General features: G+C 28.6%; 4 protein-coding genes across 4 annotated transcripts; 2 read left to right on the forward strand and 2 right to left on the reverse strand.

Annotated features, from left to right (window-relative positions):
* The first annotated feature begins 7,109 nt into the window (after positions 1 to 7,109).
* LOC135953741 (uncharacterized protein C7orf50 homolog) lies at positions 7,110 to 8,172 on the forward strand. Its single transcript, XM_065503723.1, has 2 exons — positions 7,110 to 7,361; positions 7,430 to 8,172. Exons 1-2 carry the CDS (start codon positions 7,202 to 7,204, stop codon positions 8,014 to 8,016), a joined length of 747 nt encoding a protein of 248 aa, XP_065359795.1. The 5' UTR covers positions 7,110 to 7,201; the 3' UTR covers positions 8,017 to 8,172.
* Positions 8,173 to 8,593: 421 nt separating this feature from the next.
* Positions 8,594 to 11,404, reverse strand: LOC135953740 (nucleolar MIF4G domain-containing protein 1 homolog). Its single transcript, XM_065503722.1, has 2 exons — positions 10,376 to 11,404; positions 8,594 to 10,315 (listed from the first exon to the last, which is right to left on the reverse strand). The coding sequence occupies exons 1-2, from the start codon at positions 11,328 to 11,330 to the stop codon at positions 8,652 to 8,654; spliced, it is 2,619 nt and encodes an 872-aa protein (XP_065359794.1). The 5' UTR covers positions 11,331 to 11,404; the 3' UTR covers positions 8,594 to 8,651.
* An 807-nt stretch (positions 11,405 to 12,211) lies between these two features.
* Positions 12,212 to 13,500, forward strand: LOC135954692 (ubiquinol-cytochrome-c reductase complex assembly factor 1). Its single transcript, XM_065504907.1, has 4 exons — positions 12,212 to 12,368; positions 12,490 to 12,708; positions 12,777 to 13,028; positions 13,093 to 13,500. The coding sequence occupies exons 1-4, from the start codon at positions 12,309 to 12,311 to the stop codon at positions 13,372 to 13,374; spliced, it is 813 nt and encodes a 270-aa protein (XP_065360979.1). The 5' UTR covers positions 12,212 to 12,308; the 3' UTR covers positions 13,375 to 13,500.
* LOC135954694 (uncharacterized) lies at positions 13,382 to 14,394 on the reverse strand. The gene is made up of 2 exons (XM_065504908.1): positions 14,137 to 14,394; positions 13,382 to 14,071 (listed from the first exon to the last, which is right to left on the reverse strand). The coding sequence occupies exons 1-2, from the start codon at positions 14,306 to 14,308 to the stop codon at positions 13,488 to 13,490; spliced, it is 756 nt and encodes a 251-aa protein (XP_065360980.1). The 5' UTR covers positions 14,309 to 14,394; the 3' UTR covers positions 13,382 to 13,487.
* Between the last annotated feature and the right edge of the window lie 11,583 nt (positions 14,395 to 25,977).

The following is a 25,977-nucleotide window of genomic DNA, read 5'->3' on the forward strand; positions in this document are numbered from 1 at the left end:
AGAGCACGGAAATTGAAGTCAAATTTTATAAAAATGGATGACGAAACGTATGTTCTGGAAAATTTTTCACAGTTTCCGGGTCAATATTTTTATGTTGCTGATGCTCAAGGGAATGTTGTAGACAAGTTTAGATCCCAAAAACAGAAAATTTTCCCAAAAAGTTCTTGGTTTGGCAAGTAATATGCAGTTGCGGCAAAAGATCCCAAACATTCGTTACAAAGGGCTCTATAAATACCGAAATTTTCATCAAGGAATGTTTTCCAAAGAGGATGATTCCATTCATAAGACTTCTTAATCACCCCTATCGGCAATAAAATGTGAAATTTATGATCCCATGATATATCCATTTCCCTCGAAGGGAAAATTGTTATCGTGATATTCCCATGAACTTTTCATTCACAATAGTTAATTTTGTTCGTAACAGCTGTTTATTGTTTACAAAATTTCATCTTAAAATTTCACAACAAGGGGAATTTTTTCACGTGAACAAAGTTGATGAACGAAATAAGGAAAAGAGATAATATTTCATGTGGAATATTGATTCGCGATAGGGGTGAATGTGTCCACCTATTTTTGGCAAGAACAATAATGTGGTATTTGTACCAAGAGAGGCAAATCCTCCAAACTGGCTGGAGCTAAGACCAATGGAGATTTACTGGGCTCTTGTTAAAAGAGAATTGAAGAGCACAAAAAGTGTAGTAGATTTTAAACGGAGAAGGACTACCTGATCATACAAAGTGACAGAAAGCTCTATAAAAACCTTAATGGAAGGGTTTCCGGAAAATGTTCATAAATGCATCACTATTGATTACAACTATAAAAATAATATTTTTTGGAAGTTGTAATAATAATTTGGGTCTTTAGAGAATTTGACCTTTCGAAAGATCTGTTTATGGGAGAGCAGGGCAAAATATTACCATTAGATCAAGAAAGACTGGCCTCTAAAAGAAATCATGACGGCTGGAAAATAAAATGTTATAAATCCGTCATTGATTTTCAGAGGTAATATCATTTTGCCTCCATTACATATCAAATTGGGACTTATGAAGCGGTTTGTGAAGGCATTAGATAAAACTGGTCCATGTTTTGCCTTTCTTTCAAGAAAGTTTCCAGGTTTAAGTACAGAAAAACTAAAGGCTGGTATTTTTAATGATCCACAAATAAGATTCCTCACATTCATTGAATTGTCGACACCAAAATCGTTGTAGATCTGTGTTATATTTTCCACTTTGATCATCCCAATACTCATGTATTTATATCGTCGTTAATTTGAAAATTGGAACTATGCAACTAGAACTATTTGGTGTATGACTTAAAAATACGGGATTTGCAATATATGACGTATCTTTTGAACACAAATCGGTATTACAGACATGACGACATATGTCGCGTGACAAATCATACTAAAGGTTGTAAAACAAAAACAAATGCAGAAATTTCAACAAGACAGCTCTCAGTTGATAGTACATTATTACATTTTATATTTATTCTATTTCAATTTGCTCATTTTTGAATTTTTCTAGAGTCAGCCGAAAACGAGAGCTATTTTTGTCGCGTTCGGGATACCATGCTTTTTGGTAATATATTGGCAACCTATCATTTGTACTAACCATAGTCCTTCAAATATGCATTCGAAAAACATAAATTAGAAACAAAAATTTTTTAGATTTCTATATTTTTTTCATTTTAAAGGCATATGAATGTCGCGTTCGGGACCCTATTAAAGTCACCACAAATTTGCAGCCATAATTTATATGGACATCAAATATTGGAAAACAATTTAAGGAATAAATTCAGTCGACTCTAACCAGCACAGAAAACATTTCCACTTGTTTTATAGACTTACGTCAAAATACGAAGCAAACGTAAAAGCATAAACTATTGAAAAAGCACAAAGAAAAACAATAAAAGACAAACCAAAAAATCAACCCTCTTATAACAAAAACAACAACGAATTCACCACATACAAAAAATATCCAACAAATGAGTAAATTAAGATGATGATACAAACAAGCAAACAACAAGTACAAGTAAATGAGTGAGTATTCGAAATTACCCACACACGTTTTAATAGAAAAACAAAAACAAAGAAAACACTACTTATTATAAAGGGTGGACCAAATAGCAGCACATGTTATATCTAAAATCAAATAAAATTAATAAAAATCAATTTCTTTGGTATATTATGACTCAATTAGTAAGAAAAAACATTCCATGCTAGAAGAATGAGTCTAAGGTTTAACGACTACTGCAGAAACTGTCGAAACGAAGAAGAGGAGGTGACTGTGTGCCACCTATTCTATAATAAACCTGAGGCAACGTATTCTTGGAACCGCCTTCCTGACGTTACACATCTGCGACACATCTATTCCTTCATCAGAGAATGTGGTTGGTTCACCTTGGAAACAACGGATGTCGAATAAGTATCCTGCTGTTTACTTCTTTGGTTAGTGGCTGTCCATGGAACCTAACTTAACCCTAGGGGATCTTCGATTTGAATCCGTTTAATTTTGTTTTAAGTACAGCTAAATATCGAAATTATGCTGATAATCCATAAACTATGAAGACATTTAAGGTGAATATCGTCCGAGCCACTCATTAGTGTAAATTTCAAAACAATACCCATACTTTTGGACCACCCTCTATTACTTGCACACACTCAAACGAAATAAATCGAAGGCGTACAGAAACGTTTGCACGTTTCTGTTATTTTTCTATCTTCAATATTTATTGATGTCTTTCCTTACTTTTGAATGGGATTCAATGAAATTTGTGTCTAAATGCGGTGAGATGATGATCATTTCAATGAAATTTTAAAAGTTTAAAGAAAAAATAAAATCAACTTTGTAAATTCGAATGCAGTTGTCAGACAGTCACATTTTGATTATTTGAATTTAAACTGACTCGTCTTCGGTTGTTCAAAAAAATAGTTTTCCTGCTGTGATTCAATAAAATGCCAGCAATTTGTATGTGACGAATGGAATTTCGTATAAGTGTGTTAGATTTGATTAAATTTGCAGATTTAAATAATTGGGGGATTCAAATGGTCTCCTATTAAGTCGTATTGTCATAATGTCCTAAAATATTTTTTTAGTTTATACATTCGTATAAATTTGTGTAAGGTTTCATATCAAAATAAATTTTGTTTTTCATTTAGATATTCTTAGCATAAACAATACTTATAACTTAGAAATGTATCAAAAAATTTACCTAAAAATTTTAGTTTTTTACTGTATTTTGACGCTAAAACAAAGATTTTTGGTAGGTTATCTCTTTTATTTCCACACAAAAATCTGAAGAATTTTTTTCCATTTTGAAAAAAAAAAGTTTTTGATTTTGCAAAAAAAAGTCAAAATTTGTATGTTTTGAGTTACAAAACATTTATTTTGATAGATACCGAACTCGCATACTACTAAGCGACCAAATAGGTCTTCAAGAAAAATATATAAGCTTTATTTTAAGAACAAAGGTCCCATTTTGAAAAGAATAGTCAAAACCGTTTTTGATTTCCGAAAAAAAATATTAAAAATTTTTAATTTTTTTTTCGAAATTTTTAAGAAAAACTATAACTATAAGTTACATGAATAAGAAAAAACACCTATTTGGCCAAAAATGTCGAATTTTAACCCCCTTTAACTCAGAGAGTTCTCGACCGATCTTGTTGAAAAAATGTATCTGAATTAATATCCAATAGAACTAAACTTGGTGCAATTTTCATCCCGATCGGAAGACATTGATTTCAAAAGTTGGTTCACTTGACATGAATTACCATACATATTAAAGGTTTTTTAGTTTTTAAGGTTAATGACATCCGAAAAGATTATAAAATTATTTAATAATTACAGCACAATAAATAAATGTGCACTTGATTGTACTTTAGTTTAAAAAAGTGAAAAAAAAAATTCTTCCTATATTTTTTTCCAAAATACTATTTTTTGGCAAAAAAATTTAAACAAGATTTGTTTGGTGAACTCTTATATATATTATTGCTATATATACAGCTTCAAAAGTGAGTAAACACCCGCGAATTTTTTGATTTTTTTAAGATCATGAAAATCATTATAGTCCGACTTAAATCCTTTTTTTCACAACCGAATCTATTATTCAACTCAATCTCCAACAAACTGAAACATTAAAATTGTAATCGATGAATAAATTTTAGGATTTTCATTATCTTAAAAAAATCAATTTTTTTTGGTGTATACTCACTTTTGAGGCTCACTGTAGTTAAGCGGTATCACCAAATCTGAATTAGCTGTTAGCCAAAAACTGATAACACTTTTTTTTGCGGACCCACTGATTTTCAGAATCGTTTTACTACCTCTTGGTAGTAGATTAGAACGTATACTGAACGTGTAGAAAAGCCAATATATATTGACCGCTACGCAGTATCGCGACATGCAGTATTGATGGATCGCAGAATAGCCTAATATTCTAAAATCCAGATCGCTATCCAAATATCACTATATATATTGAACGTGTAGAAGTGCCCTAAGGTGACCTAAAAAATGTTTACTTATGAAAAACTTACATTTACTAATTGGTGAAAATAAACTTAAATGGGGACCAATTCGTGATGGAACCAGTCCTTGAATATAAAAGATCTCACCCAGGCGTTATTACTGGAGTTGTATATTACAGGATTATTCAAAAAGCATTTAAAGGCGCGTGAATTGACATAACAATGTAACTAATTAACAACTGTCCCAAATAATACAACTAGGTACCATGTACCATGGTCCAACCTATTAAAAACTGAACTAACTTGGTTTATTTTACCTAATTTAAGCCAAACATTTTTTCATCAAAAAAATATGATTACCAAAATTTGGTTTTCACCGAAAAAAGTTTTGAATATTTATCTTAACGAATGCTTTAGTGATATATTAACCGAATATAGCACTCTTAGATTTTTAAATTAAATTTTGCATGCCTGGTACAAAGGCAAACATGTCATTCCACACATATGTTTTAAATTTGCATTGATTTTATTTAAAACAATTTAGTTTGCAAAATGATTTTGGGTCTTATAACAATACAATACAAACCAATACAATTGGTTGTAAATTGTACAATTAAATAATAATTATATAGGTATTTTTAATTAATAATATTCAATAACATAAACTTATTGTTTCTAGATGTTTCACTTACCTCATACATAATCGCATCCTTTGCAGAAATCGTAGTAGGGTACATAATATTAAATTAATATGGCCGCATGCTGTTCTTGTTGTTGTTGTTTTTGTATGTATTAAGAGATGAGACTGGCCTTGACCGAGTTACAGAAATTGATGAGTAAGTACAAGACACATAATTAAAAAAAACACACACACAAACACTTGCCTTTTATAAACATTGATATTATTTTTTGCACAGACAAAAAAAAACGATGCGATAAACTGATTATTTTTAATAAATTAAACTTTACATTACATTATTTTTTTAAGTTGGGTTACTTCCATTAAATGCTCCTCACTGCTCCATAAAATTTTGTATTAAGAACTTACCTTAAAATAAACTGCGTTGGTACGTGGAAAGATATATTATTTATTATTTTTATTTATTTATAATTTTCTTTTATTTGTAACACAATTAATTTTGAGATCTTCTAATCAGACAAAAGCAATCTATAACAATAATTTAACAAATATTTAACTACTTTCTTTGATTTTTCCTTTGCTGCAGGATAAATTTTCCAATTGGAAATTACACACTTTTTCTTTACATTTAAACACTTTGCTATTACTTTATTTCATTTACTTTTCCTTGAAATTTTAATATATTTCATTTATTTTACTGATCTTTTACTAAATTTGTATAAATTTAATTTTTATCTAAATTTTGTGGAACACAGACGGCAATCACTCACTAGTTTTTAACAATTTTTCTAATTTGCATTTTATTTTGTTGGATTATTCGCCTATGTTTTTGGAGGGCTTTTATTGTTTTCGATGTTGTTGTTGGTTGTTGTATGTTTACATCAACATATGTTGCAATAAAGTCAGGGTTGTTAGCCTGCAGAAAAAGGATAAAATGTCAAAATGTAATGAAACGTGATGCCGGATTAGTTTAAATGTGTAAGGAATTACCGTTATATTTCGAAGGTTAGAGTTAACGTCAAAGGCTATCAAAAAGGGACACTCATCTGACTTGGTATCACATTGCATGTTTGAAAACGGAAATTTTAGATATAATATCGTGGTAATATCGTTACCACAATAAACCAAATTACCCATAATGCAAAAAATACAGTTACCGATATTCACACAGTTTCAAAAGTGAGTACAAAACACAAATTATTTGATTTTTTTAAGGGTAATGAAAATCCTAAAATCTATCCATCGATTAAAATTTATAAGTTTTGGTTCGTTGGAGATTGTGGTGAATAAAGAATTCGATTTAAAAAACAATATTTAAGTTGGACTATAATAATTTTCATGATCTTAAAAAAATCAAAAAATTCACTGGTGCTTACTCACTTTTGAGGCATTGTGTAGTTGCCGCTACATCTAAATACAGTTAACGCTATTCTATAAATAATTTTAAATTATTAAAATATGATTAACATTTTATAGATAAATCGTAGCCTAATGATTTAGAAGGAAGGAAAATTAAAGATAAGTGATACTTTAATTATATACGCTACATATTCTTTGGAAAAATCTGAATTAACAATATTTTTAACAAAAGTACCTTAGAAACTGTGCGGAACTTAAATGTAATGTCGAACAAAATTTGTAACTACAGATAATTTCCTATTTAAGTTCTTTTACATATCGGAAAAGGTTTGAAGTATCGCTATGCATGTAGAAAATTAAATTTTGGAGCGTCATATATCTTAAACTAAAATATAGAATGTAAATTCTTACTCTAATGAAAGGTATATCAAAATTATATTAAGATATTTGGTATACCTGTAAACTTGATAAAAGCCTGAGTTTTAACGGTTTTTGGGGTTTTTAATTTAAAATTTTATGAGCCATTAACAACATTTGTAAATCTCATGCGTTAAATTTAATTTCAGCTTAAAAATATGGCATCACTTTTAATAACATGCATTTATCATAGTCACCCTGTGTTTGAAAACAATAACAAATTCAAAACAACTCTGATTTTTGACATCTAATAAATAAAAAAGAAATTGTTGCACGATTTTCTTAACTAAAAGTTTTTCTATTAATTGAATTTAGTATATATAATGGCAAAATTAGAAAATACCACAGTTAAAAAGCCAAAAGGTAAAAAAAGAAAACACACCAATACCGAAACAGAAGATGAAGTAGCAAATAAAAGTGTAATTGTGGAGGCTAACAATGATGAAGATGAACCAATGCAAACAAATACAGAAACTGAACAAGGTATGAATGGGATGCTCAATGTTATTTTTAATTTAAACTCAATAATATATATTACATTTTCATGGCAGTAATTACAAAGAAGACTAAAAAACGTAAGAATAAAGAGAAAGGAGACATTCAGGAAAAACGCAGCAAATCGCAACAAAATGATGCTGATAATGAGCCAGCCAATGAAGACCACGAGGTGGCTGATGATTTGCATGAACCCACATTGGAGGAGTTAAAAGAAAGTGAGAAGCCCGAAAATAATTTAGCCATAGTAACTGGCCGACAAAAGAAGAAACAAAAGCATCAGAAATTAGTTGATGCTCAAAAGGGTCAATCTGCTGAAAAAGAAAAACAGCGTAATGCTGAATATTTAAACAAATGGAAGAATGCACGTGATAGTTGGAAATTTGAAAAACTGCGACAAATATCGATACAGCAGACTATGTTTGAAAGTGATAAACTGGACGATGATGTATGGTCAATTGCTTTGGAATATTTGGCCGGCAGCAAAGGCTCTGCCAAAGATAAAATAGTCAAATTGGCAAATGATGTTATCGAAGAGGTAGACAAACTATGTGAACAGCAAGAATCAGAAGAGCAAAAACAATCAATATTTAATTCAGCTAAATACCAAAGAGCTAGAGATTTACTACAAATATTCGATTAATTTTGACGTACATATAAATATAACACTAATTGAATAGTAAAGTGCGATTTTGTGTTATAAAAATAAACTGTTTACCTGAAACTAATAAAAAAAGGATTAGAAATTATTTTTGTAAAATTATTCATTTCAAATAAAGACTATAATTTTGTTACAGAATATCATCTAAAATTGTGTAGTAATTTTAATAGTTCTAAAATATGTACGATAATTTTGAGGGTATTTTAATAGTTTTAGAAAAATGCATGCCTTATAGCATAGTTTTTCCCAATAAATCTAGATTTATATCAGGATTTCTCAATTATGTGATACTATCTAACACAGTGAACTTCACCGCCCCATCATAGTAAAATGAACTGACACATAAACCTGGCTATAAGTCGATAATGATCACATATATTTGCAGACGAAGATTGATTTTTCAAATAAAAATTAAAAAATAAAAGTGGATATAAGTCGTTAAATAGTGATCCAAATGGAAAAAGGACGAGTTTGTTAATGTATCTTTCATATAAGGTCCACTTCCTAAAATCATTTTAATTTGTTCGGGCCTGACCGAGTTTACCATAGAGAATTATACTTATTTTTTTACAAAAAATGTTTTTTTATTTTATTTCTTATTTCATATAATTGACTATTTACATATCTACATAAGCTAATAATTTATCCACATAATCCGCACGCTTTTGCAGCAATTCCATTTCATCTTCGCTTAGTTTTAAGGTAGCTCCCTGTTCTTTAAGTAAAAAGTGTTGCAGGAACAAACGTAAACTTTGTTTAAATTGTTGCAACTTTGAATTTTTGGCCAACCTCTCGAAAGCTTGATACAACTCCTGCTCCTCAGACGACAACAACAGGCCCTTGCAGATTTCTTTCATTAAAGCAAACGACTGTTTATCCAGCTGCAGGAAATCCACAATCTTCAAAACAGCCAACTGTAAACCATTGTTCATTATGAGATGCTGCAGGAAACGTGCTAAATTGCGTACTTGAGTTTTGTTGAGAGCATCAATTTCATTGATGCGATCCCAGCAGGCAAATTGAAAGGCCAGTTGGTATTTACGATTGAAGTTGCAAAATTTCAATGCCAAATGGGCATAATAGGGATTGGAGGCTTTTTCGTTTAGGCAACAGTGTATGGTGACATAAGCTATCGAACGTTGATCTTTCACAGCTAAATGCAAAATTTTCTCAAAGGCATCTATGTAGTCGGCCGCACTCATTATAATGCAGAATATGTTGCGTCTTTCTTCGGTATTCATTTTTTGCTGTTTGGCCAGTTTAAGTAATTGTTCGGAGAATTTTTGGGTTTTCGAAGAATTTTCGTCTGCTTCGCCTTTCTTTTTGGCAGCAGCCATTTCATTAATATTGCCCGTCCAGGCAGAACCCACAACCCACCATTTACCCACAGTATCAGCACGTAGCAAATCTTCCATGGTTATATTGAGTGTTATAACATATTTATCATTTCTTAACATGGCCTTTAATTTCTTTCTTAAGTCCTCATGTAGCATGGGATCGAATTTGGGTATTTTGTTAATGTTATTGTTTTTAACGGCATTCAATATGTCCACCATGAATTTAAGTCTTAAATTCTCTTTCAATTCCAATGGAGCAGCTGCGATTTTTGTTTGCACACCTAACATCATTTGTTTAAATGCCAACGGATCATCCTTTCTTAATTTAAAACCCACCGACTGAAATACCAATAGCAAACATTCTATAGTCTTCTCGTCCAATTGGTTGGTTAAACGGTCTATGATTTCCAGCAATAATCTATGTTCGAATATCTTAAAAACATACATGTAGCTAAGAATTAGGACGACATTATTTAAGCTCTTGTCTTCTTGCTGCAAGTGAGTTAAATTTTTTAGCAGGCTATCGAATTGTTCAATAAACATTTGTAGAAAGTGGGCTCCTATTTCACTGCCAACGTGAGCATGTAAATATGCCAACAGTACCATATGTTCTTGGACCATACGTTCATTTGCCAGCACTTTACTAACCAATGCCTCTTGCAGCAATTTGTTCAGAGTTTCATTCATATTAAAACGTGAGTTTTTCATGTAAAGTTCCTCAATACCCGTGGATATCTTATGCAGATTAGCTTCTGATAAACGATTAAGTAGACCTTTACATTGTTTGCGTAGTCTTTCTAAAATCTCTGCCTGTTTATTGTCACCCTTAGCGGCCAGCAGGGCTCTTTGATGAGGTGGTATATATTTTTGGGGACCATCACTAGCTCCTTCCATAATAATATTGCCATCTTTGTCGCGTTTTCGGCCATAAATGTCTTCTTTAACTGAAATTTAAAATACAAAAACTATTATTGATAAAAATCATAAAATTACATTTTACTCACATTCATCTTGTTCCTCTTTGTTCTGTTCATTTTCTGAATCTTGTTCCTCACCCCCAAATTCATCATCTAACTCCTCTTCACCCTCCTCACCAAAATCACTTTCATCATCATCAAACTCCTCTTGTTCTTCTCCCGCTAAATCATTTGCCTCTGAACCATCTGACTCCCCGCCACTGCCAAATATTGCATTAAATCTTTCATCATCTTGCTCTTCATCACTCCAGCTGGGTTCTTTGTTTTGCTGTTTTTTCAATTCTTCTTTGCGTTTATCTTTCAGTATTTGTTTTTCCTTTTCCTCCTCGTCGTCAAGACACAATTCCAATGCAAAATCCAAACCATCATTGAACATTTTACGCACTAAACGATTTTTATCCTTGGTCTTATTCAAACCCAATTTTTTCTCCAATTTAGCTATCATTTTATCTTCTTCCTCATTCTCCACTTTTAGTTGTTTGACGCGAAGTTTCTTTGAGTGATTCTGCAATTCTTTTTGGCGCTGTAATTCGCGGCGATGGATTTCTTCGGCATCGGGACGTGTGGGTTGTATTTGTTTGGCTTTCTTTGCTGGGGGTTGTGGTTTTCCTTTAGATTTCATTTGTAGCTTTAAGGATTCCGGCAGCAAGGCATCCACTTCTTCATCGGAAAAGTCTGAATCCACTGACTCGTCATTGTCCGAATTAACTTCACCAGATAATAGTTGTTCAATGGGTATGTCATCAGGATTGATGGTGACTTTGGGTTTTTTCTTTTTATTATTCTTTTTGTCTTGTCCATTATTATTTTTTTGTTGCTCTTTTGCTTCGGCCACTAATTTCTTGCCATCAGTTTTGCTGGAGAAAAATAAACGTTTATGTTCTTTCTTTTCCTCGGTTTTTTGTTTGCGCAATTCTTTGCGGCTTAATGGCTTAACATGTACATGTTTAGTTTTGGATTTCTTTTTTGCTAATTTCACCATTTTATTATTTATTTAATATTTTTAATTTGGATTTTTTATAATTTTGTTAAGGAACTCACAATTAAATGCAGTTTGCTTTTATTTATGAACAAGAAAACAAAAACAACATTACAGCTGTTTTGTTCAACACGTGCAAAGTAGGGTTCTATAAAACGACTTTCATAATATCAAACATCAGACTTTTTGCTGAAAAAAGTCAAACTCAAAAATCGATTATCCCATGACTCCACACGAAATTTTTATCTTAACATAAGCATTAACGTCAGAAGAATAACGGAACTTTATTTAGAACTTAGTGTTTATGTTCAATGGGTGGAGAACATGTATAATTGTAATTTATTTACGTAACTATTTTATTTTTTTAAAATTTAGGTTCCTATTTAAAATAAAAAAAATCGGCCAAAAAATTACTGAGATTACTGATTTTTTCACCAAAATTTTTTGGCACAGTCGAATATTCTACTACATATTTTGTTGTTTTTTTAATTTTAACTTGAAAATAAAATTATTTGATAAATCGACAATTATTCATCAAATATTTTTTTTTATTGAAAAATATTATTCATTCGAATAAAAATATGTATTTTTTCCACCCTACTAACACATACAAAATTATTAACATAAGCTGTTGTCATGATGTTGATTTATGACCAAAAATTTATCAATATCCAATGTATTTGAGATCGATTGAATTTATAAATGGATATTTAATATACAATAATTATAAAAAACAAAAGTATGGTACATCATTACGGCTTGTTGAATATTGAAATACAAGCAGTATTTTAAATATGTCATTGCATTTTTAACAGTGTAGCTGACAGCTGTTAATTCCTTATAGTGTTACCACAGTGAAATACTTTTTGACATTTAGACGCTTTTAAACAGCTCTGATTGTAGTGTGTTGTGCTTTCGTAGGAATAAATAAATATATGTTTACAATTTTTTAACAAAAATTATTAAAATAATCACATAAAAATGTTAACGACACGTTTATTAAGTAAACTGCCCAAAACCAGAAATATATTAATGCCAACCGTGAGTGAAAAGAGTTAATTTTCCACGAAAAATTCTCAGAAAATACGAACGATGCATTTGAAAATGCATTCTTACATAAACATTTATATTAAATTTTATGCGTTTTAAATTATTATTACAGATTTCTGCCATTGATAGCATACAAATACAAAATATTAGCACAGATGTCAACAAATTCCGTGGATTATTTAAGCCGGTGGGGCAAATTGCTTGTCAATATTGTTCGGCCAGTACCACGGCAACTACCCCAGTCGGAGTAACCGATAAATCCAATGCTGCTGATAATGGTATATTGAAGAGAGTTTTAAAAAAAGTTGGTTTTACACCAAATTCTAAAGCGGTATGATACTTAAATTGAATTTATGTTATGTAGATTTTGATAATATTCGATTTTTTTTTATTCATCAGCGTTTAAGGGTTTCCAGTCATATGTTGTATGAAAGTGTAGCCGATAAAATAAATTATTTGGCATTTTTCAAAGATTTCGATATGCCTAATACTTTTAATTCGTGGTTTTTGGTGACCGAATTACATGTTTGGATGTTATTGCTTAGATCCATGGCCGAGGGCTCAGAAACTGGTGAAGATGGCCGATTTTTACGTAATTGCATAGTGGAAGCTATGTGGGGTGATGTTAATACTAGAGCCAAAAAATTAGGGGTAATTTTGAATACTATTAATTTGATCTATTTTTTTAAACTGCTCTTTTATTTTTTTCAATTAGGCCAATAATCCCTCACGCACACGCCAACAAATTGAAGAGCTGTCTGAACAATTTCAAGCTGCCTTAATTGCCTATGATGAGGGCATTATGTCAGAGGATAGAGTATTAGCAGCTGCCTTATGGCGTCGCTTTTTTGAATTGAATTGTGAGGAATATGAACGCATAGAACGTTTAGTGAAGTACGTACGCAGTCAGGTCCAAATGCTGGATAATCTTTCACGTCAAGATTTTCTCATAAAACCCAAAATACCTTGGCAAGATTTGGATAAAATTAATATTTAATCATATATCAGGTATAAATGATTGTTTATTTTTTTTTTGTATAGACTAAAATAAATTGTTAATGAAAATAAAAGATAATGGAAAATTTGTAGCATAATGAAAAAGCATAACAATTAAACATACAAATCATCTATAGTTTGTTCACTTAAAGCTCTTAATTGACATTTACACAGAAATGCCATTAAACGCCTTTCAATGGTCTGTAATGAATCCTCCTCAAAATTAGATAGTAGTGTTTGCATTTTGCGATAATTTTCAATGGTATTATTTAAGGCGAAATTCTCGGTTTGTTCAATAGCTTCTGTACCAACAACTTCCTCAGCAATTTCTTCTATAATCGAGTAGTCCTCATCACCTATGTAAGTTTCTTCTATTACATTGGAATTTTGCACTGTATCAGTTAAATCGTCTATATTATAGTCATTGTCTTGCTCATCAATATGTCTAGAATCGGAGTCGTCTGATTTCCACACAGATTCTTGTTCCATTTCTTCCAATTCTTTCAATTTACGTTTACTTAATTTCTCTTTTTTGGGCTTATTGGACTGTACAGTAGATTCCAAGAATCTCAATCTAGTTAGATAGGGCCAAGTGGATCCTCGTATCAAACCACTTTTGGGACAAAGTTCGTTACTGTGTTTTAGCTCTTTCTGAAACTGGCCTCTTAGGTTATTCCAACGATTTAGACAAAATTGTACTAAAATGTTTGAATATATTTTTATAATTACATTCATACATATTGTATGTGTCTCTGTAGCATACCTGGAAATCCCATTTCTTCAGCTATTTCTTGCCACAAAGTACTTTTTGTTTTCATCATTTCGAACGTGGACATTCCGGGAATTTGCCGCAAATATAAAATTGGATGTGGTTCTACTAGATCGATCAGCTTGAAATCGAATGGCCTATTCTTTTTATGACTAGTTTTCGTCATATTGGTAGGTGATATCTATTTTAATTTCAATTTTGGTAAAAATAATTTTTGCTTTTATGTTACGATTTGACATTTGTATTGTTGTTTAGAAAATGTAAACAAACTATATATGTAGTAGGTCTACCAGATTGTTTTTAATTCATATCATATAAATAAAATGGCCAGACAAAATTATTTTCGACAAAATGGTGTCTATACCTGACAATTTTTGTATCGGATATACATAAGGTTATAACAAGAGCAACTAATTTCAGAAATTCACACAATATTCAATTATATTATTTTAAAAAAATAAATAATAAAATAAACTAGTGAAAAAATTGTTTTGGTAACATACAAATTAAGTTATGTTGCTTAATTTCATCGAAATTAATATGAACTTACAATGAACATCTCTGTCTTTCTGCAAACACTCCATATTTTTACAACCATGAACAGAACAATAAATATTTTAAACAAAATAAAATCGTGTAGTATTAATATAAATTGTGCCAATATATGAATAATTAAATAATTAAAACCATTTATTTTCGGTTATTCGTATAAAAAAAATTGTTCTTAAGAGTATCAACTGTAAGTGAAATTAACTCAAGTGCTAAAAACTCCAGTATAAGCCATTTATTTTTCGGTTATAATTCGGTCAAAAATTAAGTGATGCGGTGCAGTCTCAGTGTGCTATAATTTATTTTTGCTTGTTTCTGTAACGGTATTTCAATGATATCGGTAAGTTGAGTTTGAGTTAAACTATTAAACAATTAAAAACAATACGTACTAAAAATATACTAAAGATTAGAACAAAATAATAAAATTTAAAAGAAATATAAAAAAGAGTGTTATGTTCGGCTTTGCCGAATCTTGCATGCTCACCATCAATATGTCGGTAGAAAGATTTAGGTTTATATAAAACTTCTTTATGTCCAATTTCATCACGACATTAATTATTATAAGACAATTAAGTATTAATGTTCAAGTAATTTTCTGAGGGGGACCTTGTATGGCTACTAGGGGCATACTTTATAGTGAAACAAACCTTATTAACAGAGAGCATTTGTGGAAAACTTCAGCCAGCTAGATCCTTTCGTTTGGTTCCTGTCGTGTTTTCAATAGACATACGGACGGAATCGCATACCTTTTCGTCCCACAACCAATATATCCATATGTTACTAAAGGAATGACACAATCAATATACCCCATCTTTTTTGATGCTGGGTATAAAAACACACAACAAGTTTTTCATCATAATATGGTTACTTTGGAACATAATGGATCATAATAATAGCAGGGAATGTATTTTTACAAATATAGCTTGAGTGTCTGTTACTCTCATTCGCACTAAAGTTTTATTTGCATAATACCTTTAGTTTTCCTAAAGGATTTCTGATGATCTGACCTAAGCAACCAGTGAAGGCACAGAGGAACTAGCTTTTCCTCCAACAATAAGGACCTAATTTTGTAAATCACGTCACCAAAGTGATATTTATGCAAACACAAAATTTCGAAAATTTTAAAAATTAGTTTTTGTTTTATATACAAAATTTTCAAATTACGAAAGGCAAATCAACGGTTGAATTTTGGTGAGTTTGTTCTGTTCAGAATTTGTATATAAAACAAAAACAAAATTTTAAAATTTTTGAAATTTTGTTTTTGCTTTCCTCATAAATATCACTTTGGTGACGTGATTTACAAAATTAGGGCCTAAATTTCTGTGAATTTATCAATAATATTTAAAAAGGGAATTTTGTTGCAATAACAAAACATATGTTAAATTTCCACTCAAAGTACTCGTTTGCTATATAAAAACAGCACATAAAACTAAAAACGGCTGCCCCGATTTGGCTAATTTTTTGTTTCAATGTTCATAGTAATCCAATTTAAGTTTTTACTGATAGAACAATTGACCACCCCAATTTTTTTTCGATATATCCAAAATCGCAGGACGCCGCAATAGTCCGAAAAAGTTTTTACAGAAATAAAAATTATTCACGTTCACTAATACGTGCACTTATTAAATACATTTGCAAAATACATCAATCTGTGATCACTCATATTTCAATGTAAAATTAATATGGATTCCTGGACACTGCCAAATTCAAGGAAACGAATTTGCTGATTCAGTCGGTCAAGCCCAACCATACTTTCTTACTTGTTTTATATAAAACTCAAAATATGTAAATTCGCTTTTAACTTGACCAATAAGCGTTTAATCAAAAAAGGGAGCTCGATCTGTGAGCACTCATGTTTCTCAACAAAAATCGATTTTTTATATAAAAACTAAAAATATTTAAATTCGCTAATAACTTGGCCAATAAGCGTATAATCAAGAAAAATATCTCGATCTGTGATCACTCATATTTCTCAAAACTCAAAATATCTAAATTTGCTTATAACTTGGCCAATAAGCGTTTAATCAAGAAAAGGTGGTCGATCTGTGATCACTCATATTTCTGACCAAAAATCGATTTATAATATAAAAATCTCAAAATATCTAAATTCGCTAATAACTTGGCCAATAAGCGTTTAATCAAGAAAAGGAGCTCGATCTGTGATCACTCATATTTCTGACCAAAAATCGATTTATAATATAAAAATCTCAAAATATCTAAATTCGCTAATAACTTGGCCAATAAGCGTATAATCAAGAAAAATATCTCGATCTGTGATCACTCATATTTCTCAAAACTGAAAATATCTAAATTTGCTTATAACTTGGCCAATAAGCGTTTAATCAAGAAAAGGAGGTCGATCTGTGATCACTCATATTTCTGACCAAAAATCGATTTATAATATAAAAATCTCAAAATATCTAAATTCGCTAATAACTTGGCCAATAAGCGTTTAATCAAGAAAAGGAGCTCAATTTTTGATCACTCATATGACAAAAAATCGATTTTTTATATAAAAACTCAAAATATCTAAATTCGCTAATAACTTTGCCAATAAGCGTTTAATCAAGAAAAGGAGCTCGATCTGTGATCACTCACATTTCTGACCAAAAATTGATTTTTTATATAAAAACTCAAAATATCTAAATTAGCTAATAACTTCGCTAATAACTTGGCCAATAATCGTTTAATCAAGAAAAAGAGCTCGATCTGTGATCAATCATATTTCTGACAAAAAATAGATTTTTTATATAAAAATCTCAAAATATCTAAATTCGCTAATAACTTGGCCAATAAGCGTTTAATCAAGAAAAGGAGCTCCATCTTTGATCAGTCATATATCAAAAAATCGATTTTTTATATAAAAACTCAAAATATCTAAATTCGCTAATAACTTGGCCAATAAGCGTTTAATCAAGAAAAGGAGCTCGATCTGTGATCACTCACATTTCTGACCAAAAATCGATTTTTTATATAAAAACTCAAAATATCTAAATTCGCTAATAACTTGGCCAATAAGCGTTTAATCAAGAAAAAGAACTCGATCTGTGATCACTCATATTTCTCAACAAAAATCGATTTTTTATATAAAAACTCAAAATATCTAAATTCGCTAATAACTTGGCCAATAAGCGTTTAATCAAGAAAAGGAGCTCGATATGTGATCACTCACATTTCTGACCAAAAATCGGTAATAACTTGGCCAATAAGCGTTTAATCAAGAAAAGGAGCTCCATCTGTGATCACTCATATGACAAAAATTCGATTTTTTATATAAACACTCAAAATATCTAAATTCGCTAATAACTTGGCCAATAAGCGTTTAATTAAGAATAAGAGTTCGATCTGTGATCACTCATATTTCTGACAAAAAATCGATTTTTTATACAAAAAACTCAAAATATCTAAATTCGCTAATAACTTGGCCAATAAGAATTTAATCAAGCAAAGGAGCTCGATCTGTGATCAGTCATATTTCAGACCAAAATTGTATTACTTATATAAAAACTCAAATCAAAATAAAACTCAAAAAATTAGCTACATCGTGCACTGTTTTCTATGTTTAGTACTGCAATAGTCGGCAATGCAGTGCCGTTTTTACAAAACGGCAAGATTCTGTAACTTTTCTGTTTGTTGTTGATTTTGAATCCATAAATTTGACTAGTGGAAAAGATAAGATATATATATTATATATCAACGTATAGGAAATTGTGTCTTCTTTTCAAAAATGTATACAATTTTTAAAAATTAAAAAATTTAGTAATGGCAGTTAAAACTACCAAATAAAACAAAATAATCGATAATAATTCATCACAATATTCTTAGATTAAACTAAGAGTCAAAAACCCGTCATTAGATTATGTTTACCACAACCATGTTTTTTCTCTGCGTATATAAATATGCTTAAACTGGCTCTCTCCCTGTCTTTATACCATCTATTGATTACCTTAATACTTACGGATTTTATAATATTCCATTAAGTTAAAATTCATTTATTTATTTTTTATGATTTTTATTGTTTTTTTCCGCTGTGTTCATAAATTTTATGTTTTTTTGTGTTAATTTTATTTTTTTTTCATGTTTTCTTGTAATTTTTCACAGTTCACAACCTTACAAATGGAAAGAACAAAATTTAAATTAATAATATAATATTGTTTTTGTTGTTGATATTTTAACCAATATAGTATCTCTAAATCATCTTCCTACTACTTGCTGTCCTCTGTTCTTTTGGTTTGGACTTATTTATACATAGAATTTAATTGTTGTTTAATAAATTTTGGGGGATTGAAATAAACATTGTAATGAATAAATTCAAACAGGACTGTGATTGTTCTGGTTCATGTATTTTCTTTGTTTGTTACTTTTTTTTGAAGATATTTAATTAAAATTTCAACTCATATAAATTATAATTTATGTATGTATATATATTTTTAAATTAATTATTTTTTTTTTTAGCATATATTATGTATATTTTTGTTTTTTTGTTCTGTTTTTATGTTTTTGCAAGGAAGATATAATTTGATCTTGTTCTTTATGTCTTTTGTTTTACTTTGTGCTAAAATATTTATCTTTTTTTTATTACTTTTTTGGATGTTTTTTTAAAATTTTTCTATATGTATATTTGATTTTTTTCTTTGTTTTTGGAGTTGTGAACTCAATTAAGTTTTAAACATATGAAAATTACATATTTATTTATATTTAATTTAGTTTTTTTGTTTTGGCACATATTACATCTTTATATTATAATAATTATTAATTTAATTGTTTATAAACTACATTGATACGTATTTTATGGAAAATTATGTAAAGGAAGAAATTTTTATAAAAGATAAAACAAATGAATATATATGTAGGTATGTATCTTTAAATAAAACTGTGTAAGTAAATTTAATTATGTAATTGCATATAAAAACTAAAACATTTTTTATTTTTCCCTTTTTTGTGTTATTTCTTATTATTATTATTTAATATTTTTGATTTTCATTTTATTTAAAAATAAATCCCGTATCAATTTGTAAAAATTTTATTTTAAAGTAATATTTTAAATATGGACTTTTTTCAATATTTTGTTTTGTTGCATATACTTTAACGGTGGATTTATTATTTTTCATTTTATAAATATATAAGATTTTTTCTTGAAAAGCATTTCATTCAGCAAAGTTGAGTTAAAATATCTTAAAATACTCAACAAAATATAAATATTTTAGATAATTTTAGAATCGTATATGACATAGTTTCGAAATGACAATTGGTCATATGTTGAATTGTTATTGCGATGATATATTTCCTAATGTTCCTAATGTATGCACCTATATAATCGAATCCGCAACCTTCAGCAAATAACATATAACTGCATATAATAATATATATGCCAACAGTTTTGATATATGCAGTATTCGATATATATTGACTAGAGTTTTTCTTTTCCCGCACTTTTACATTTCCCGGGAAATCGGGATACATTTCGAAGTTTCCCGGTATCCCGGGAATTGCATCTTAGAACAAATTATTCAATTTTAAGAATGTAGACTTCGATAAAAATCTAAAAAATGTCTTCGGCTTTAAAATATAATTGCATACAAAAATATAATTGGATACAAATAAATAATTTTGGTTATATACAAACCTGTCACTATTTGTATCGGAATGGCTTCAATTTCTATTTATTTTATTTTTTTTAATTTTGAATTGCATTGTTTTGCTTATTAAATAAAGAAGTTAATTAAAAAACAGGAAGAAACTCCAATAATAAAATTTTTGTTTTTTTTATTCCAAAAATTTTACTTTTTCTCTTTGTGAAAAAGCAAAATACTAAAATAATTCCACTTTCGATCGGATAGAATTGTGTGACTGCCGTGAACATTCACGAGTTTTTGGAATATTTTGAATAATGTATGTACTTGTTATTGGTATACATATTTGGGTTTAATATTTTTTCTTGTATGAATCTTCTGCATTTGGAGCTTTAAGCATCACTTAGAGAAAATAAAAAACTTATCGTACGATCAGGAAAATGTTCCCTTGTCTCATAAAAGCATGTCTACATAATGTGCGTTCTAATGGCAATTGGATATTCGCTCCGGAACGAGCGAATCTCACTCACGCAAAAATTGTCAACTCAGCGACATCAATAGGAAGTTTTTCCCCATGGAAGATATTTCGACGACAGCAGAGCTCTTATCAACTAATAAATGGATAAACGGATCAGTGGTTGGCACTCATAGGGGGCTAACATAATCGGTTATAAAACTATTTTCATACAAGTTATAAAATAAGAAAACAATATCATAATCAATTGCTGGTCAGATTACGACAGAGAAAGAAAGTGTTTTTATAATCCCGACCACAAGTAGGGTATCCTGTTGCTCCACCCCGCCCTAAATTGTGCCAGAACTACTCTTGTTTTCTGAGACAGGTAGGCGACCTCCAAGTACGACCTTCATGAGGTATATACAACCGCGGTGTGGATGGTATCTCGCTGAATATCGTTAAAAGCTGCCATATACGAGTTACGATTCAATGGATCTTGCGCATGTTATCCTCGTATACTCGAAAGTCCTTCCCGATATGCCTCGGGGAGACTCCAATTTTGTAATGTTGAAGCTAGGATGATTCCTCCGATGACATTGTGTTTCATTACTGGGAGAACTTTCGCTTTCTCTTGTATATGTTTTTCCGAAGTTATGTTAAAGCAGCCTGTGACGGTCCTTAGGCAGCATTTTGGCTGCTTTGAATATTTCTCCACTGGGTATCACTGAACGAATTGAACACCAACCGACCAATCATCTTGTAGGTAGCCAGCAAGTTTTCTTTATCCATGTCCCACGTATTGTCAACTAGCGCTTTGATAACTTTGTTTCTAATTTGCAATCTGTCCTTGTTTCTACTTTGCAAGCTGGAGCAGCGTAATTGATCACTGACCTACCAATCGTCTTGTTTCAAGGTTTCTTTATCCACGCCCCATGCAATTTGTGTGTGATTGCAGTGGCAAAAGCTGAGGTAACAAGGCTGTCAAAGATGTTCGGGTGGTTTACAGTCGGAATTAGTACAAATTATGTTGAATCTGTTTTATCTGTGCATATCTGTTACAGCATTAGTAATTTTAAGAACAAATTTTATAAAGAAATTCCTGAAATTTCTGTTCATACCCGTAAATTTCTGAGAAATTTTTAATACAAAATTGGAACAAAGTAAATTTTTATAAATACATAATCGGTAAAAATTAAAAAGGTCCTGCTAAGTTAAATGCCTGTTTCACGATGTCGAAAGAAAAATCATTAGAAAAAATTTGTGTGAAAAACACACAGTTTTAAAATTCTTTCGAATAGTTTTCATACAAATTTGTTCGACTCATTTTTCATTCGACATCGTGAAACAGGCATTAAATCAAGAAAAAACTGTGTAATTTGTTTTAAAAGAAAACTTTTTCGTATCAAATTTTTAAGAGCTTAATTAAAATTTGTTTTAAAGAAATATTAATTTTCCAATTTAAAAATCTAAATTTGTTTCTGTAATCATGATTAAATTTGGGGTGACAAAAATTAAATTCTTTAAATTGTAATTCTTCTATGTCAACTGATTTTCTGTTGCTAGTATCGAAAAAATCTATGGATATAATCGTTTCATCTTTGAGGAAATAATACTGTAACTTTAAAAGAATTGCCGAAATTTCCCGAAAAGTTCAAAAAAATATTAAAAACCCTAAAATTGTAGAAATTGTCCAGATACGTGGTGAACTCATATCTATATAACGATATGGATTCTGAAAATTAGTGAAAGTTTGAAGTTCCTAGTGTTAATTCAAACAAACATACATACTATATTCCTAATAATGTAAGTATGCATGATATAATCCTCATTGCAAAAAGAAAGTGTCTGAACATCCTAAGACCTTACTTCATTTTTAATAAGAAAAAACCCAAATTTGCTAGAAATGCCTTTCTAGTGTCTGTGTGATTGTTATAATTCGAATAAATTTCCATAATTAAACAACTGTAGTGCAAGATATTCAATAAATTTTTAATAAAACTAATAAAATAAAAGCAGTTGAATTTCAAATTGTTTTTTTTTGTATTTTATTTTTTTTCTTCATCAGATTAAAACTCATAAAACAAATTTTTAAATTATATTGTATGTATAAGAGAGAGAAAAATATTTAAGCAAAAAGTCAATAATAGTTTAAAAAAACTTTTTGTTAAAGAAAACAATTTGTAATTAAAATTATAAATTTACAAACTACATTTTATGTTTGTTTTTTCTTGTTCAATAATTTTTGTTATTGTATGTATAATATAATTAATAATGTATAATAATTATAGATGTTTTATTGTTTGTTAATTTTTACGTTTTTTTTCTTCTTTTAAATATAAAATTGTATTTGTTTATTTTTATTATTTTTTAATTGATAAAAGCTACAATTAATTTGGCAATTGATGGGTTTGATTTGTTTTGTTTGTTTTCTTGTTTTTTTTTCATAATTTTTTGTTTGTTTTTTTTTTAATTGTATTATTTATTACTGAATTTAAAAACTACTTTAGTGTTTAAAAACTAAATTTATATATTTTTTTGTTGGTTTTTTATTTATTTTTAATTTTTTTTAATAAAAAAAAATATAGATTAAAATTATGTTGAAAATAAGGAAATAATTGGAAATTATAATAATAGTAATTAAAAATTATAAAAAAAATTATTATTTATTTATTTATTTATTTTTTGTGTTATTATAATTAAAAATAAACTTTGGCTTTATGTTTTGTTAAACTTTAAAATTAAAAAAAATACTTAACATTTTTTTTGTTTGTAAAAAATAAATTCGAAATAAAATATTTCTTTATGTGTGTGTGTTTGGTTGTTTGTGGTGTGAGTATTTTGTTTTAAATATATATTCATTTTATTTTAAAATAATTTCTTTGTTTTTAATTTGTAACAGGAAGAAGAGGACGTTTATTTTTTTAGATTTAATACTAAATTTACAAATATGAGCATTTAATTGTTTTGTTTTTTCTTTGTTCATCTAAATTTATAATAATTTGAGCAATGTTTAGAGGAAAGATTTACAATAAAGTAAAATTAAGGGAAGAAATTTAAATAATCAATCAATTTCTATATAAAATAGGTTTATTTGCTTTTTTTAATCACAATTGTTGTGAGGCTGGGAAATGTTTTTCAATAAAAATTGTTTATTCATTGTCCTAAGATCTAAAATTTGTCCAATAAGATGATGAGATTCATCCTAATAACGCTAAAGTTTAAAAAATTAGAATCTTTTTAAAATAAATGTTCCAGTACTTCCGGAATTTACAGATTTCACAGAAATTTGTTCTCCTGCTCAAAGTTTCAATATATTTAGTTGTTTTTCATACTAGATCTGACTATTTCTGATTTAAACCTATAAATCTAAGTAATCGTTAAACATGTTTCGAAAAAAATCTGAAATATATAGCATTTTGTTATATTTTGCAATAATAGGTGTCTAATATAAGTTTTATTAGCACAACTATTTTCGATTAGTTTACATTTGATATTTATATATATCAGCAATAGTTTAAGATAAATTAATAAACCCTAATTTTAATTGGATGCTGTCCTGAACAGTTGATTCCAACTGCTATGAGTTTTGAACGAAAATTTGCAACTAAAAATAGCTTCTAATTTTTTTAGGATCCACAAGATTTATATTTTCAATGTTTAAACATGGTATTTGCTAAAATGTTTTGTAACGAATCAACTTTCGTAACCTCAAAACTTTGATAGGTTCGTAAAAATATTCTAAAAAAAATCATACTAAATGATTTTTTTTATTAAAATCTTTTGAAGTTGGATCAAAATCTGCAGATTGTATGGAATTGTTAATAAGAGTATTAAACATTTTTCAATATGTTAAAACCTAATGTCTTAATAAGTTGGCTTTTTTGAAATTGATTGATTATTCAATATTTGTGCTTTTCATTTACCATTTTTGTGTTGCGTGTTTTAAATTTTAACTTTATAGAATAAAATTATTAATTTATTTAGTTTTCTTTGTAAATTCAGCAATTTTTTTTTAAATTTCTTACAAAAAAGAAACTATCTCAAGCATATATTTTTTTTTGATTTAAGTTAAATTTAGATTTTTTAAACATTACTTAACTCAATTTCTTTTTCAAATTACATAAATAATTGGGTAATTATTGAGTTTTTTTTCTTGTCATAAAAAGTGTTGAATTTGTCAGTTAAAAAGTGCTAGATTTTGTTAATTACTATGTATTTTGTTTTTAGGGTTATTTTCAAATTAACGTTTAATATATACATCTAAACAATTGCACATTTAAACACGCAATACATTCATACACAATTAAAAATAAAACAAAAAAATTTAAAATAGTTTTAACACACTTAGAGAAATATTTTTTTTTATAATAATTTGTTAAATTTTTTAGTTTAAGAGAGAGATTTTGTTGTGTTTGCTTTTTTTTATAGTAATATTTATAATATTTTATGGCTTTTTTCATAAATCTAAAATAAGTTTTATTTGAGCATTTTTCTGTTTTAATATTATAATAATTATATTTTGTATTATTTTTGTTTAAAGTAGCTGTCTTATAAAATTAATATTTTCTTTTATTTTTATACTTTGAACACACTCATACATTTATTTTTTTATTTATATATTTTTTTTGTAATTTCGATTTTCTTTTCTTGTGTTTTTATCAAATAGAGTGAGGAAAAATGTTCTTGTTAAAATAGTAAATTGCTTTTTTGAATAAATTCTTTGGAAAAATATTATATTATTTTTTATTTATACCAAAATTAAAAGTTTTATTTAGTTTTTAAATATATATATTTATAAAGAATTCAAATAGCTTTTATTTGTTTAGCTTTTTTTTAAATTTTATTGTATATATCAAGGATATGTCTACGTTTTTTCACTAATTTCTCATTTTACTTTTTATTTTATAAAGTTTATTTTTATAAATTTTTTCAAAATTATTTTTATTTTATAAATAATTTTTATTAAATTTAAAAATTTAGCTGCCAATATTAAAGAATATTTATATGTAATATAAAATATAATATAAAAAAAGATTGCAATTATAACAGGAACATACATTTTAGCAAAAAAACTAAAAATATTACAATAATTTGTGTATTCAATTATTTATTAACACTAAAACAACCAATTTAATAACAAAAATATAAAACAATAAATGTAGCAATGAACGAGTACTTTCAAAAAGTTTTAAATATACGATTAACATTTTAAAGAAAAAAATTTTTTATATATTTCAAAACACAACAACTGGAGTT

The sequence above is a fragment of the Calliphora vicina genome, chromosome 3 (genome assembly GCF_958450345.1).
Source record: "Calliphora vicina chromosome 3, idCalVici1.1, whole genome shotgun sequence".
Classification (NCBI taxonomy): Eukaryota; Metazoa; Arthropoda; class Insecta; order Diptera; family Calliphoridae; genus Calliphora; species Calliphora vicina.